At 55.3% G+C, this 15,406-nt stretch overlaps 6 protein-coding genes across 6 annotated transcripts, besides 1 other annotated feature; 4 read left to right on the top strand and 2 right to left on the bottom strand.

Moving 5' to 3' along the window:
• Positions 1-15,406: part of a sequence feature (contig 1.15 1752..178329(-1)) that runs on past both edges of the window.
• On the bottom strand, positions 270-1,721 carry ANIA_01033 (protein afoD; the record flags this gene model as incomplete). Its single annotated transcript, XM_653545.1, has 3 exons — positions 270-878; positions 947-1,149; positions 1,211-1,721. The coding sequence occupies 3 exons, from the start codon at positions 1,719-1,721 to the stop codon at positions 270-272; spliced, it is 1,323 nt and encodes a 440-aa protein (XP_658637.1).
• Positions 2,327-3,220, top strand: ANIA_01032 (protein afoC; the record flags this gene model as incomplete). Its single annotated transcript, XM_653544.1, has 1 exon — positions 2,327-3,220. The coding sequence occupies one exon, from the start codon at positions 2,327-2,329 to the stop codon at positions 3,218-3,220; it is 894 nt and encodes a 297-aa protein (XP_658636.1).
• Positions 3,605-5,637, top strand: ANIA_01031 (protein afoB; the record flags this gene model as incomplete). Its single annotated transcript, XM_653543.1, has 6 exons — positions 3,605-3,843; positions 3,917-3,995; positions 4,050-4,318; positions 4,377-4,846; positions 4,995-5,116; positions 5,200-5,637. The coding sequence occupies 6 exons, from the start codon at positions 3,605-3,607 to the stop codon at positions 5,635-5,637; spliced, it is 1,617 nt and encodes a 538-aa protein (XP_658635.1).
• Positions 6,229-7,446, bottom strand: ANIA_01030 (zinc-binding alcohol dehydrogenase family protein; the record flags this gene model as incomplete). Its single annotated transcript, XM_653542.1, has 1 exon — positions 6,229-7,446. One exon carries the CDS (start codon positions 7,444-7,446, stop codon positions 6,229-6,231), a length of 1,218 nt encoding a protein of 405 aa, XP_658634.1.
• ANIA_01029 (protein afoA) lies at positions 8,817-11,170 on the top strand (the record flags this gene model as incomplete). The annotated part of the gene is made up of 4 exons (XM_653541.1): positions 8,817-9,015; positions 9,245-9,713; positions 9,766-10,327; positions 10,400-11,170. The coding sequence occupies 4 exons, from the start codon at positions 8,817-8,819 to the stop codon at positions 11,168-11,170; spliced, it is 2,001 nt and encodes a 666-aa protein (XP_658633.1).
• On the top strand, positions 11,750-14,340 carry ANIA_01028 (fungal specific transcription factor domain-containing protein; the record flags this gene model as incomplete). The annotated part of the gene is made up of 6 exons (XM_653540.2): positions 11,750-11,859; positions 11,918-12,781; positions 12,835-13,118; positions 13,173-13,843; positions 14,071-14,161; positions 14,252-14,340. 6 exons carry the CDS (start codon positions 11,750-11,752, stop codon positions 14,338-14,340), a joined length of 2,109 nt encoding a protein of 702 aa, XP_658632.2.

The following is a 15,406-nucleotide window of genomic DNA, read 5'->3' on the forward strand; positions in this document are numbered from 1 at the left end:
GGGGATCAAAGGTAAATGGGGCAGAAATTGCCTGTTGAAATAGTTATTGCGGAGGCCAATGCAATATCCCAAGAATTTCCCAAAATGCAAGCTACTATAGATGCTACATAGCCAGATAGAGGTTGATAATGCCACATTTTCAATATATACACATACGTTTGTGTGTATAAGTACATAACACGACTACAGTGGCTGATATATATGCAGTGGACGCCTTTAGACATGTTTCCATTTATGATTATAGAGCGATCCTCAGGCAAGTGGTTATACTAGACCTTCACTACAGCACGCTCATACGCTTCTCTCGCCTGGTCGACCATGCCCTGCACATCGAAATCCCAAATCACCCTGCTCCTCCTCTCCCATTCAGCCTTACACTTTACCCCGTCACCCCCAATGTCTTCATACCGCCATTCGTAGAGATCTCCCATCTCCCTTGAGCTCTTCACAAGCCACTGGCTACGCTCAATCCTCACATCGCTGTAAGTCTTCAGGGCAAGCTCAATATTAGACTTCTTCTCCTTGAACGCGGAGCCGTTCTGGACCTTCTCAAGCAACTCAGCGAGAACAAGCGCGTCCTCAACGCCCATACAGGCCCCAGCCCCGTGGAACGGACTGGACGCGTGCGCGGCATCACCGGCCAGCGCCACCCGGCCAGCGGCATAGTAAGGAAGCGGGTGGTCCGCCTGATCGAAGATGGCGTACTTGCTTAGCTGTTCCGGGAAGAGGCTGGCAAGTTCCTTGATATGCGGGCCCCAGTTCTCGACCGCCGAGAGTATCTCCTCCTTCGAGCTGGGCACTGTCATGGTGTGGCCGTGAGTCCACTCGTTCGAGTCGTGCGTGAAGAGGAAAACATTATAGATCTGGGCGTTGTTTACCTAGGCACAATCAGCGCCTTCTTGCAGAATAGATGCGGCATGCTAGGCCTGGAGGTAAGGTAGGGTACCGGAAAAGAGACAATGTGCGCGTCCGGCCCGCAATGTGCGATCTGGACATGCGCCTTTTCGGTCCCCAGCGCATCAATTGCTGCTGGCATAGGCACGAGAGCGCGGTAGACAGCTTTGCGAGAGTACCTGGCGTTTGCAGCAGGGTGTTCTGCGCCGAGGAGGACTCTGCGGGCCGTGGAGTGGACGCCATCGCATGCGATCACTTCACCCACCGCATTAGCATTATGAAACGTCCAATACCCAGCTCAGGGAAGAAAACCAACCAATATCTGCCTCCTCCACCTCCCCGTCCTCGAACCTCAGCACCACTTTCTGGTCCCCACCATCCTCATATGCCACCAGCCTCTTGCCAAACCTCACAACCCTCTCGGGCAGCAACCGCGCCATCTCCGCATGAAAAACACCCCTCAAGCAAGCCCAGTACGCCATATTCTTCTCCTCGATCTCAAACAGCACGCTCTTCTCTGGATCCTGTGCCTCCTCTTTGCTTTTCGGGTGGAATCCGTCCCAGTACCGCACTTTATCATGCGGATTGCGCTGCGCAACTTTGGAGAGAGCGGATAGAATTGCGGGATCAAGGCGCTGCATGCACTCGCGGGCGATTCCGGTGAAGGCAAATGCGGCCCCAATGTCGGGCCAAGCTGAGGCGCGCTCGTAGATTGTCACCTTGCCGATGTTGCGGTGGAGAAGCCCCAGGGCTGTCATAAGGCCGATGATGCCGCCGCCTATGATGGCGATGGAGAGGGGTTCCTGTTCCTGCTCGTGGTCTGCCATCCTGTTTAGAGTGGCCAGAAGGTGTGTGTGTTATCTGCAGGATGCCGGTACCAGTAGGGCTGTATGTAAATACGGCTGCAGTAGTTTCAAGTTCTGCTTCGATCAAGCGTTAGACCTAGGATTGAGCGCGGCTCTGGCAATGGCGGCTTTTCTCATGGTATAGCATGGCATAGCCTGAGGATATAGGTACTCCATACCGAGGTACGAGTACATCTATACTAAGAATAGTGACTCCCAGCTTGCCTATCCCCTGCTTATCCCGGAGTTTGCATCTCCGCCAGGAAGCACGCGGACTGAGGCGGAGTAATTAACAGAAGGCATGGCAATGCTTACTGCGTGGGGCTTAAAACCTGACCTGACCTGGCCTGGCCTGGCCTGATCTGATGTGAAACTGGTTCTCCTTCTCTATCTCCCTCTGTCAGATTGATCGTCAAAACCTAACCCTAAGTCAAATTTAAACGCCACGCACCGGATACTCTCAACTCTGAATACGGCCTTGATCAGCCAATCACAGAAGATTGCGAGCTGACAGTTCGTATTGATTACTTTAAAGCCTGGCATAGACGATCTGCCATTGATTTGCAATTCTCCGGCCCAGTTGCATAATGCCGGCGCTCGATATCGCCTCGGCCCCGGCCGCAGTCTATCAACAGCAACTCCATCTCCCACGCATCCTCTGCCTCCACGGTGGCGGCACCAACGCCCGAATTTTTACCGCGCAATGCCGCGCTCTGCGAAGACAGCTGACAGACAGCTATCGTCTCGTTTTTGCCGACGCGCCATTTCTCTCGTCCGCCGGGCCGGATGTGACGTCTGTCTATGGCGAATGGGGCCCGTTTAGGAGCTGGGTTCCTGTTCCTGCGGGCGTGGATATCAGTGCATGGGCCGCTGCCGGTGCCGCTAGTAGGATCGATATCGACGTGGAGGCGATCGATGAGTGCATCGCAGCTGCCATAGCGCAGGATGACCGGGCCGGCGCGACAGGGGATTGGGTCGGCCTGCTGGGGTTCAGTCAGGGGGCGAGGGTCGCTGCCAGTCTGTTGTACCGGCAGCAGAAACAGCAGCGCATGGGTCTGACCAGTTGGAGTAGGGGTAGGGATCGCAAGCGAGGTGCGACCTCTAGCACCAATTATCGCTTCGCTGTCTTATTTGCCGGCCGCGGACCGCTCCTGGACCTAGGCTTTGGGTCTGGCTCTTTAGCCGGCTCGAGTGCTGCTTCTTCGTCTGCGTCTGCGTCTGTATCTGGATCTGAATCTGCGGGTGAAGAGGAAGAGGACGGGCACCTCTTAAGCATCCCAACCATACACGTCCACGGGCTGCGAGATCCAGGCCTCGAGATGCACCGGGATCTAGTCCGGTCTTGCCGGCCCTCGTCTGTGAGGATTGTCGAGTGGGAAGGCGCCCACCGGATGCCAATAACGACGAAAGATGTGGGAGCGGTAGTAGCGGAGCTTCGACACTTGGCGATAAGCCGGAAATATGAAAGCTTGAGATGTTGAATTCAGCCTATTGAGATTACAGCCACGGAAGTAATCCTGTAAGGATCAGGATGCAACTCCATGCAAGGCGCTAAGGATCAGGATCCTTTTCTTCAGGATTGTGGCAACGGCGCCAGCGGCCAGCGGGCGCTATCGCGTCGGTGGTGATGGCGTTATTTGGATTTCGGAGGATAGAATCCGGTCAGCCTAATCAAGCCAACTCCGTCGGACTTCGGCGGGACTGTCCGGTCAGTTAGAGCTAGAGAAGGAAGGAGGTAGAGTCCCAGATAGACAAAAGACTTGGCTGCTATATATCTTATTATTCAATCCTCAATCCCGCTAGCTGTCAATAGAATGATCCTCAGCCGCACTTGAAGTCTTGTCTACATCCCGAATCCAGGCGCAATGGCTGAGACGGATTCCTCCCACACCCGTGGGCCCGTAGACTCAATCCAGAAGAACGACGCCTCAAGCGACGATGCCGAGGCAGAGACCAAGATCCAGTATCCCTCGGGCTGGAGGGTCACGATGATCCTGACTTCGGTGACATTGGCGTACTTTCTTTTCTTTCTTGACCTAGCCGTGCTGTCGACCGCGACTCCTGCCATTACCTCGCAGTTTGACTCGTTAGTCGATGTTGGATGGTGCGTTATGTCCCCTACTGCGCTCTTCCCTAGGTACATATGTGCTGGATGCTAAAACCCACCTTGCCGGCAGGTATGGAGGCGCCTACCAGCTTGGAAGCGCAGCGTTCCAGCCCCTGACGGGCAAAATCTACAGCCAGTTCTCGATCAAGGTAGTTCTCCCTCAACCATTTGACGCAGTTGGAGGCTTGGGTGCTCATGAATAGCAGTGGACATTCCTTGTCTTCTTCATTGTCTTTGAACTCGGCTCTGTCCTGTGCGCCGCAGCACGCAACTCGCCCATGTTCATCGTTGGTCGGGTCATTGCAGGCGTAGGGTCGGCCGGCATGTCCAACGGCGCCGTAACCACAATCTCCGCGGTCCTGCCAACGCAGAAACAGGCGCTCTTCATGGGCCTGAACATGGGTATGGGCCAGCTCGGTCTTGCGACGGGACCGATTATCGGAGGCGCGTTCACAACGAACGTTTCGTGGCGGTGGTGTTCGTCCCCCTGCTCCCTCCTTTCAAATCCCACCTACTAGGCGACCATGCAGAGAAGATGCACCAGCTGATGACGACGCAGGCTTCTACATCAACCTCCCCCTCGGCGCCGTTGTCGGCGGCTTCCTCCTCTTCAACACGATCCCCGAGCCGAAACCAAAGGCCCCTCCGTTGCAGATCCTCGGCACCGCAATCAGGTCCCTCGATCTGCCGGGATTCATGCTAATCTGCCCTGCCGTGGTTATGTTCCTCCTGGGTCTGCAATTCGGGGGCAATGAGCACCCCTGGGACAGCTCCGTCGTGATCGGCCTCATTGTCGGAGGAGGTGCCACCTTCGGTGTCTTCCTCGTGCACCAGTGGTGGCGTGGCGATGAGGCAATGGTCCCGTTTGCCCTCTTGAAGCACAAGGTTATCTGGTCTGCGGCCATGACCATGTTCTTCTCCCTGTCCAGTGTGCTCGTCGCGGACTTCTATATCGCGATATACTTCCAGGCTATCCGGGACGACTCGCCACTCATGAGTGGTGTGCACATGTTGCCCATCACCCTAGGTCTGGTCTTGTTTACTGTTGTTTCAGGGGCGCTGAGTATGGTCTTTTCTCCTGCGTGCTTGAACAATGGCTAACCGTCCAGTCTCCGTACTGGGCTACTACCTGCCCTTCCTTCTTGCAGGCGGCGCCATCTCCGCCGTCGGCTACGGCCTCCTCTCGACGCTGAGCCCGACCACCTCTGTCGCGAAATGGGTGGGATACCAGATCCTCTACGGCGTAGCCAGTGGCTGCACCACCGCCGCTGTATGTCTTCAGTTTTACATACCCCCGGAACCCTTTGCCTTCACCTTTACCAGGTAGAATGCCGCTGACAAGGCCGAATGCAGCCCTACGTCGCAATCCAGAACCTCGTTCCCGCGCCCCAAATCCCGCAAGCAATGGCAATTATCATCTTTTGGCAGAACATTGGCGCCGCCATATCTCTCATTGCGGCAAACGCCATCTTCTCCAACTCCCTCCGCGACCAGCTAGCCCAGCGCGCGAGTCAGATCACCGTCTCCCCGGGCGCGATTGTTGCGGCCGGTGTCCGGTCCATCCGGGACCTCGTCTCCGGCTCTGCGCTTGCGGCTGTTCTGGAGGCGTATGCGGAGGCCATCGACAGGGTCATGTACTTGGGCATCGCGGTTAGCGTGATGGTTATTGTGTTCTCGCCTGGTCTAGGGTGGAAAGATATTCGGAAGACAAAAGATCTGCAAGCTCTAACTAGCGATGGAGCGCAGGGTGAAGCGACGGAGAAGGAGACTGTTCCGGTTGCCCTGGGTTAAGGCATCGTCTACAAGCAGATGCTAGGCACACATTTCTTTCTGCCGCTAAAAATTGGGTAATGCAGAGCCACCTCGCTTTTTTTTTTTCGAACATTTTCCATCTTGTGGTATTTCTGGGTTCATTTCGCTCCATATAACGAAGATTGGCCTTGGTACGGGCTAGGGTTCGCGGGTGGGATAGTTATAGAATGAGAAATAATACTTTTATATGTAACAATTTCAACTTCTCAAGATGAATATACCATTCGGATAGAGCAGCTTCTGAGTATCGACAGACTTAGGTAGGCTTATGGGTATGCTCTGTTGAATATCTTGTAGATGTGACAGGCAATAGATTGTTAGATTATAGCCTACAATCCACAGCTCAGCTCAGCACGAGTTTGATTTTTTCATTATAATTGGAATAAGCACTGAGCTCAGAATGAAACCAATAGATTACTAGGGCTATGCGTAGACGTTGAACGGGATCCATCACCAAGCGCAGTATTAGGGCACCTTTTGTCGTGGGTATATAGCAACTAAACACATTCTCTTCGGTCCTGTTCGGCCCTCTTCGGCCTCCATTAGCCAGTCAAAATAAACAGTAACCAGCTACAAAGTGACAACAAGCTTCTTTCCCGAAACCCCCTTTCGCTGGATATCCAGCGCCTCCTGGATCTTCTCGAGCCCCTTTCCGACAACGAGCGGCGGCGGTGCAGGCACAAACTGCCCTCTCTCGAGCGCTTGGGGCAGAAAGTCCATGTAAACCCGGCTGACCACACTGTCCGGGTCCACCAGCCCGTCAACAAGGATAAACTTGGCGATGACGCCTGTGCGGCGCTGCCGGATGCTCGATTTCACCATTCCTCCCAGCATCCCAATGAGGTAAGTCCCCTTGCCGACGAAGGTGGTTAGCTTCTCAGGCGGGATGATCTCACCGGCGACGGCGATGAACTTTCTCGTCAGCGCAGGATCATGCTTGCGCATCACGAGGGTGCAGGCTTCCACCGCACCGGCGCCAATGGTATATGCGCCGACGAGCTCTCTGCCCTTGAGGGCGGATAAGAGATCCTTGGCCAGGAACTTGCTCCGGTAGTCAAAGACGTGGCTCGCCCCGAGCCCCTTGACATAGTCGAAGTTCTTGGGCGACGAGGTCGAAAGGACCTCGTAGCCTGCTGCGACAGCGAGCTGGATCGCATTGCTGCCAACGCTGCTGGCGCCGCCCGTGATGATCACCGCGCGCGGGGACCCCGACCTGCCCCGCTGCACCTCTCCCCTGCCCTTTTCCGCAAGCTGCGGCATATCGAGGGCCAGATAGTCCTTGTGGAAGAGACCAAATGCGGCCGTACCCAGCCCGAGTCCGAGCACAGATGCCTGCGCATCGCTGATCCCAGCGGGCACCGGCGTGAGCATATGCACTCGCAGGACGGTATACAGCTGGAACCCACCCTCGGCCGGGTCGTTCACCTCTTTCGCAATCGCCGTCGCGCTTCCACAGACGCGGTCGCCCACGGCGAACCGGGTGACGCCCGGTCCGACCTCGACGACCTCGCCCGCAACATCAGTCCCAAAGATGAACGGGTAGTGGATATACCCGGCCAGCGCGGGCCCGATGAACTGCAAGACCCAGTCGAACGGGTTGATAGCTACGGCGCCGTTCTTGACGACCACCTGGCCAGGGCCAGGGCGCGTGTAGGGGGCGTCGCCGACTTTGAAGGGGATCACCTTTTTGGCGGGGATCCACGCGGCGCGGTTTTTGGGTTTGGGGGTCCCGTTGCCGTTGGTAGCCGGCGCTGCTGCGGTTGCTGCGGTTGTATCTTGAGTTGCCATAACGAGGTCCAGGTGACGGTAACGTGGTTCAGTGCAGTTCCAATGTATGGTAGCGTTGTAAGCTGACACGGCGACGGCTGCGAGAGGGGTTGGGGGGACGGAACCAGCTGAAACAGGACTGGCGAAAGAAAGCTGCTGTGTTATATGTAGGCAGAGCTAAAGAACCTTGTGGAGCGACAGAACCAAAGTCAGTCTGGGCCATGGGCTATCTTCCATAATTTTGGGAGCTCGAGGTCCGGATTGCCCGTTAATACTCCGCCAGACTAGGGCAAGATAGGGCTACGCGGAGTTTTAGGTGGACGGATTTCAACCCTCCGAAGTCCGCTCGAACTTTTGTCGACGAGATTAAGCCACTAGCCTAAAGGAATCAGACCTTTAATTCCTCAGGCCGAGTCGGGATCATTGAAGGCGAGAATGAGGTGAGGTTGTCAGCCACATCGTCAGCTCAATCCTTTAGACCACGTTCTTATCTCGCGGCCGTTCTCCAATCGACGGGCCCGCTGGCCCCCAGCGTGCAGATTACACCGTCTCGCTCCGACTGCAGGATCTGGCGTCTTCCATGCGCGGACGTTTCGGACGGCGATGACTGTCTGAGTGGTTGGCAGGGATGCACCCCTACCTACCCCTGATCGAAGCTAATGGTAATGCAGAATACGAGGTTGGTTAGACTAAGCGCTTCTGCAGCTGCAGCGCATGGAAGCTGTTCTGTCTGGTGGAGAGACTAAGCAGTGCTCTGTGCTCCTCTGTGCTGCTCTGCATTGCACTGCACTGTACTGCATTGTACTGCATTGCTGTTCTGCACGGATCATTCATCCATCTACCATGGATCCACTACTAACCTCGCTTACTCTAGTCGATCTGGTCAAGACGACCAAGACCTCGGAGAATTAGATGGCCAACCAAGGATAGATGCGAGATCAACTGATCCACCGCTGGCAAACTTAGTTGTGAATGTCGCGAACGCAAATACCACGGAGATGGCATGCAGCCGCACCCGAAATGGAATGCTGTAGGCCTAATCAAGCTCATCGATTCTCGCCCCCAAATCTGGGCTGCGCGGTCCTGCAGGTGAGACGGATCCTGGAGGCTCCATGCTGGCTGGCTCTGCCTCCTCGTGGACGAGGGTACGATGGCAGCCAGTCTGCTGGCGTGCTGGCGCCGCTGGTAGCACGGCCACGAGCCTATTGATTGCACGGGCAAACGTTCGTAACTCGCTCGTAACCTATAATTACGATAGCTAACCACATCCTGGTTCTCTCTCATAAGAATGAATGGCATTCCCGCCTTGATCCGTCAGCATTGTCAACCCGGATAGACCAGTGCCTCGTCATTCAACATCACAGATCCAGAGACTACAAAGACCAGCAATCATGGCGTGTCCCACCAGACGAGGACGACAGCAGCCCGGCTTTGCATGCGAGGAGTGTCGCCGCCGCAAAGCGCGCTGTGATCGCGTGCGTCCGAAATGCGGGTTCTGCACTGAGAATGAGCTGCAGTGTGTGTTCGTTGACAAGAGGCAGCAGAGGGGTCCGATCAAAGGGCAGATCACCTCGATGCAGTCGCAGCTGGGTAGGTGTTTGTCTTGTCTCATTGTATCTCGTCTCGTCTGCGCTTTTGTGATTATGGGGCTGCCATGTTTCCGGTCCGGACACAGGCATCTGCAAGGCCCGCCGCTGTGCTCCCCCGATCTGCAGGGACCAATGCAGCTGGTTCTGGAGCTTGTGCTGTGCTGCTTCCCTGTCTTTCCACATGGTCGAGTCGAGCGAGCTAGCTAACATGGGATGCCTCATGCTTTCAGCAACGCTTCGATGGCAGCTTGATCGATACCTGCGACATCGACCTCCCCCGTCCATAACCATGGCCGGCGAGCTCGATGAGCCACCAGCGGATATCCAGACGATGCTGGATGACTTTGATGTACAGGTCGCCGCGCTGAAGCAGGATGCCACGGCAACCACCACAATGTCGACGTCGACAGCTCTCATGCCTGCCCCAGCCATCTCATCTAAAGATGCTGCTCCTGCTGGTGCTGGTTTATCGTGGCCTGACCCAACCTGGCTGGATCGCCAGTGGCAGGATGTCAGCAGTACCAGCCTCGTCCCTCCATCAGACCTGACAGTCTCGTCGGCCACTACCCTAACCGACCCTCTCAGCTTCGACCTTTTGAACGAGACTCCTCCTCCTCCTTCTACGACGACAACAACGTCGACGACGAGGCGAGACTCATGTACTAAGGTCATGTTAACTGACCTCATCCGGGCTGAATTGTACACTACCTAACTGATTTGTCTACCATGACACCTGACTGACAATGTGCAGAGACCAACTCTACTTCGACCGGGTCCACGCCTTCTGCCCCATCATCCACCGGCGACGGTACTTTGCGCGGGTCGCCCGAGATAGCCATACCCCAGCACAGGCATGTCTGCAGTTCGCCATGCGAACGCTCGCAGCGGCAATGTCTGCTCACTGCCATCTTAGCGAGCATCTCTATGCCGAGACCAAGGCCCTCTTGGAGACGCACAGCCAGACGCCCGCCACACCGCGAGACAAGGTCCCGCTCGAGCACATCCAGGCCTGGCTGTTGTTAAGCCACTACGAGCTGCTGCGGATCGGCGTGCACCAGGCTATGCTCACGGCTGGCCGGGCCTTTCGTCTCGTGCAGATGGCACGACTGTCAGAGCTGGATGCCGGGTCAGATCGACAGCTCTCGCCGCCGTCTTCGTCGCCGCCGTCTTCGCTAACCCTATCTCCTTCGGGGGAGAATGCTGAGAACTTCGTCGACGCCGAAGAAGGCCGGCGGACGTTCTGGCTTGCTTATTGCTTTGATCGTTTGCTTTGCTTGCAGAATGAGTGGCCGTTAACGTTACAAGAAGAGATGGTACGTCGCGCTTCTTTTATTCTATTTACCTCAGAATTTATATTCAGTTATTTTTTATTCTAACCCTGCTAGATATTAACCCGCCTCCCCTCCCTCGAACACAACTACCAGAACAATCTCCCCGCACGCACGCCCTTTCTCACTGAAGCCATGGCCCAGACCGGGCAGAGCACAATGTCCCCGTTTGCCGAATGCATTATCATGGCCACCCTTCACGGCCGATGTATGACGCACCGCCGCTTCTACGCAAACAGCAACTCGACTGCGTCCGGCTCCGAGTTCGAGTCTGGCGCCGCGACGCGAGACTTCTGTATCCGCCAGAATTGGCTGTCGAATGCAGTGGACCGGCGAGTCCAGATGCTACAGCAGGTCTCCTCGCCCGCTGTTGACAGCGACCCGATGCTGCTCTTCACGCAGACGCTCGGCTACCGCGCGACCATGCACCTGAGCGATACCGTCCAGCAAGTCTCCTGGCGGGCTCTCGCCAGCTCGCCCGTTGACCAGCAGCTACTGAGCCCGGGCGCGACGATGTCGCTGTCGGCCGCCGCGTACCACCAGATGGCCAGCCACGCAGCCGGCGAGATCGTCCGCCTGGCGAAGGCCGTCCCCTCGCTGAGTCCGTTCAAGGCGCACCCGTTCCTACCCGATACGTTGGCGTGCGCCGCCACGTTCCTCTCGACGGGCAGTCCCGATCCCACGGGCGGCGAGGGGGTGCAGCATCTGCTACGAGTGTTAAGCGAGCTGCGCGATACACACAGCCTGGCGCGGGATTATTTGCAGGGGTTGTCGGTGCAGACGCAGGACGAAGATCATAGACAGGATACGAGGTGGTATTGTACATAGAGACTGATTAGCTGGCCGATAGCAATGCCGCCAATAAAACTGATAGAGATGCGGCACGATCCGACAGTTAGTCTTGGGGCGTGCTCAGTAGACTTTCCTTGGGGGTAACAGTATGATCCTGCAGGATCAAGTGCAGAAGACTGGACGAGGTCAAGGAGCCAAGGAGTACACAGAGTACGATCGGACTTCGGTCTTGAACTCCGCTGGAGTATCGGCCCCGGACGGTCGGCCTTAAATAACTAATCTCCGGTCTGTGTCATCTCTCCTTCCACTCTGGGAACTTGCAACACCTCCAGGTGCACCTCACCTTTCGCCGTCCCCCCAAGTCGCCATCAACCACGCAGTCAAACGGATTCTCGAGCTCAATTCCATCTGCAACCTTCATTCTCCACCAGCGCTGCTGCCCCATCATTGATCAGCTCGTCATCAACTAGTCATAGCTAATCATCAGTTAGTCATCAGCTAGCTCATATCGATCATCATCCATCATCCATTAGTCACGTGTTTCCATCAGCTGGGGCCTAGATATCGCCATTGAGTGCCAGCCAGCTAGAAGTTTCACTTCAGCTGCTTATCGCGATGGACCGGACACCTACTCACCAGTCCAGTACCTACGGCCAAGCCTGCACCCAGTGCTACAAGGCCAAGTGCCGCTGCGTGCGCACGCCCAGTGGCGACAGCTGCGAGAGGTCCCCCTCCCTGCCACAGATATAAATGCATGAAGAGCAATAGCTGAATAACAAATAGATGCCTCCGTCTCAAGAAGAGATGCGAGCCGTCAGAGTCTGTTCGACGGCGCAATGCGAATTCGCAGACGGCCAGTGTCTCTGACAGAAGGATTGCCCGTCTGGAAGACAAGATGGAGAGTCTACTTTCCGCCATGCAGTCCTTTATTGGGTCTAATGGGGCCGCCGTTAACATGCACATGAACGGCGATTCCGTCCACTCGGCCTACCGCTATCAGCATAGCAACGGTGCCCTAGTGACGCCGCCCAGCACGACGCTGGGCCTCGGTGATGGGCCGGCATTCGCGCCGGAGTCGGTGGCTGCCGTCTCGCCAAATTCGAATCCGGCTCAGAATCAGGTCTTCCTGTCGACGCCTGCGCCGTCACCGAACCAGGCTGATAGACGGCTGGATTTCTTTAGGTCGAGGATGCTGCCGTCGTTCCCGTTCATCAATCTGACCCCCGATATGACGAGCTGGTATCTGCGGCAGAACCGGCCTTTGCTGTATCAGGCCATCTGCACGGTCACGACCTTTTCGACGCAGGACCGGCTGGTCCAGGTTGAGGAATTGAAGCGGCTGCTGTTCAGTTCTGCGTTCTTGAAAGTCGAGTCGACTATCGATCTGCTGCTGGCGACGCTAACCTATTTGGCATGGAGCACAGACCCTTTCCTGGGCAGGGCAGACCTGATGTCGCGGCTGATGATGCTTGCCATCTCGCTGGTATATGACCTGCGGCTGTTCAAGCCGTCCTCAAAGGACGTGCAGCTTATCATGACGATCACTCAAGGCGGCACGGCCGAGAACCGGCCGAGCCATGATGAAACGCCGTACGGACTGTTGGAGCGGCAGCGGGCCGTCCTGGCATGTTTCGTCCTGAGTTCTAAGTGCGTACTCTCCTTTGAATGCTTGTAAAAGTCACACTACCTAACCTGACTAGTATTTCGTCCCATCTCGGCCGCCAAGATGCCCTTCGATGGACACCGCAGATGGAAGAGGCGCTCCGGCTCCTTGCGGTAAGCGATGCGTGTCCGGCAGACAGGCTATTTGTGTGCCAAGTCCGTTTGCAGCTTCTCAAACAGCGAGCCGACGATGTCCGGCAGCAAGATGAAACTCGCACTGGAGCGGCTGCGGCTTCGGCGCCGGGTTTGCTGTATCTTAGGACGTTACGGCGGGAGCTGCATGACTTGCGCGCTTCGTTTCCTATGGAGATGGACCAGATTGGTAAGTCATGTATCAGCAGCACGGCTATGAGAATCAGGCTTATGGTATGTCTAGATATCCTAGCCACTCACGCCCAATACGTCGAGTTATATATCAACCAGCTCGCCTTCACTATAAGCAAGGACTCCCCCCTCGCAGCACCTGGAAACTCCGGCACGAGAAATACGCTTGCCTTCCGCCGCCTCGAATGTCTCTGGCAGTCCGTCGAGAACATCAAATCCTGGCTCGACAACTTCTACGACATCCCTTCCTCGAAGCTCGCCGGACAGCCGTTCCACTTCTGGTCGCAGATGATCCTGACAGTCACGCTGTTGAAGTATCTGTCCACCCTCAAAGACCCGGACTGGGATTGCGAGGCTGTACGGAATACAGTACATTTGATTTCGACCCTAGACCGTATGCTTCAGCGACTGGATATGGCGAGCCAGGAGCCGGAGTTGCAGGAGTGTGGTGATCATTTACTTATGTTTTTGTCCAAGCTATTGAGGAGGAGTCGCGTTTGGGGTGAAGCGAGGTGGAATCTGGAGCAGGGACCGTGTACTTTGCAGGGGCAGAGTCAAATGGATGACGTCCAGGCGTCATGTCTATCGACAGCCCCTGCCCCTGTTAACGCCGATTCTGATGCAACCGGCCAGACACAGACGTACAACTACTACGTTCCCGATCTGGATCAAATGGTGTTTATGCAGTCGATGGATCTGGGCGATGACACGTGGTTCGAGAATGTACTGGGGATACCGCCGACATTCTACTAGGTTTATGTATTGCACTTGCATTGCGCGCTGAACTTGTCTGCTTTACGAGCAGAACGTCTTTGCCTCTTTAGAAGCCGCCTTTATGCAGTTGGCTTCAATATCCTCCTTAAGAAATCCGCTGCCGAACACTCGATCGCTGCTATCACCCATCCCGTTCATTCACATATGAGGATAGCACATCTAACAAACACCAACAGGTGAGCTCTAGCACTTCATTGGGTTCAAGCGGTACCGGCTCCCGCAACTGCGCGTCGGGCCCCAGCAGCATGGCCAATGTTGTGGACCCGTGTCAGTAGCTAGGACTTTGTGAACCACTATATAGGTGTAGCATTATGCCTTTTTGATATTTCTGCTAAGGTCTTGCATACGGACTTGCAGGTGATCTGCAGAGATCCGGGTCCCGGCTCCTAGCTCTTCCACCAACCATCTCAGCCACGACGAAAGACCCATCAGTTGATGAGCCATAGGGCCGCCTAGAGCGCGTGAAGTTATTTTTAAGGTCAGTCCAGCAAAGGATTTCATGTCCAGTGTCGACGTGGGTTCACGGGGGGGGGAAGGAGCAATAAAGGGGGTGTTTCTTCCAAACACCATATGGCACTGGATTTTGCAAGCAGATGTACGGTTTGTCAGTCTGCAGCAACATCGACGGTTATATTTCTGTGCATGTAGATGTGGCTGATGGTTTGTAGTCAGGGAACTTCTCTAGTAGCGAATATAGGAAGCTATTTCCCTCTAGTGACGCTATTTCTGCCGCTAATAGATCTCTCCGTGGGTCCAATTAATCTATCTTTGCAGACTTCAAGGTCACCGTCGGTTTGATCTAACTTGTGTAGGTGGGAGCACAAATTCTTAGCCCTAACTCGGGATTTGGCCAGGTGTAGCCCAGGCGCCTGCGCCTTGTCTTCTCTCCAAACAGTCGGCAGTCGTCTACTAGAATGCAACAATATATAATACTCAATAATCCAGGATAAAATATCTCCAATCTCCTGTGAAGTCCGCCTCCGGTCCATGGGACAGGTATACAAGCCCAACCTAGTCACATATAGCGGTGACATATCCGACTCACTTCTAACCATCTGAAAATTCTGAAATAGTTTTCCGTAATATGGTATTGCACTCAAGCAATATGCGAGTATGGGCCCATTTCTGATGGCTATAACTCGTGCTTGAGTATACCTTCTCTGTCGGGAAATTGCTGGCCACGAAAAGACCAGCAGTTCCTTGACGAAGTCGCAAGCAATGTGTTGCCATGTTCAGCACCTCTAGAGAGCGCAGGATGACATCACTTAGTGAATGCTCTGTTTATTCATCAACAAGGACCTCCCGCCAGAAGCGACCGTGAGACAAAACCGGAGCTTTGAGAAGCAGTAAACCCTGCACCGCATCTTGAGCACAAGAAGCCGCTGGTGATGCTCCATGTTCTCATCCAGTTGGCCACCAATTCTTTCTAGGCATTGTTGTGGGGGAGATGAAATCAGCTGGGCTGGCTTTCGAGGAAGGACGGGCAGCACCATGCATTTTCATATCCAGGTG

The sequence above is a fragment of the Aspergillus nidulans genome, chromosome VIII (assembly GCF_000011425.1).
Source record: "Aspergillus nidulans FGSC A4 chromosome VIII".
NCBI lineage: Eukaryota > Fungi > Ascomycota > Eurotiomycetes > Eurotiales > Aspergillaceae > Aspergillus > Aspergillus nidulans.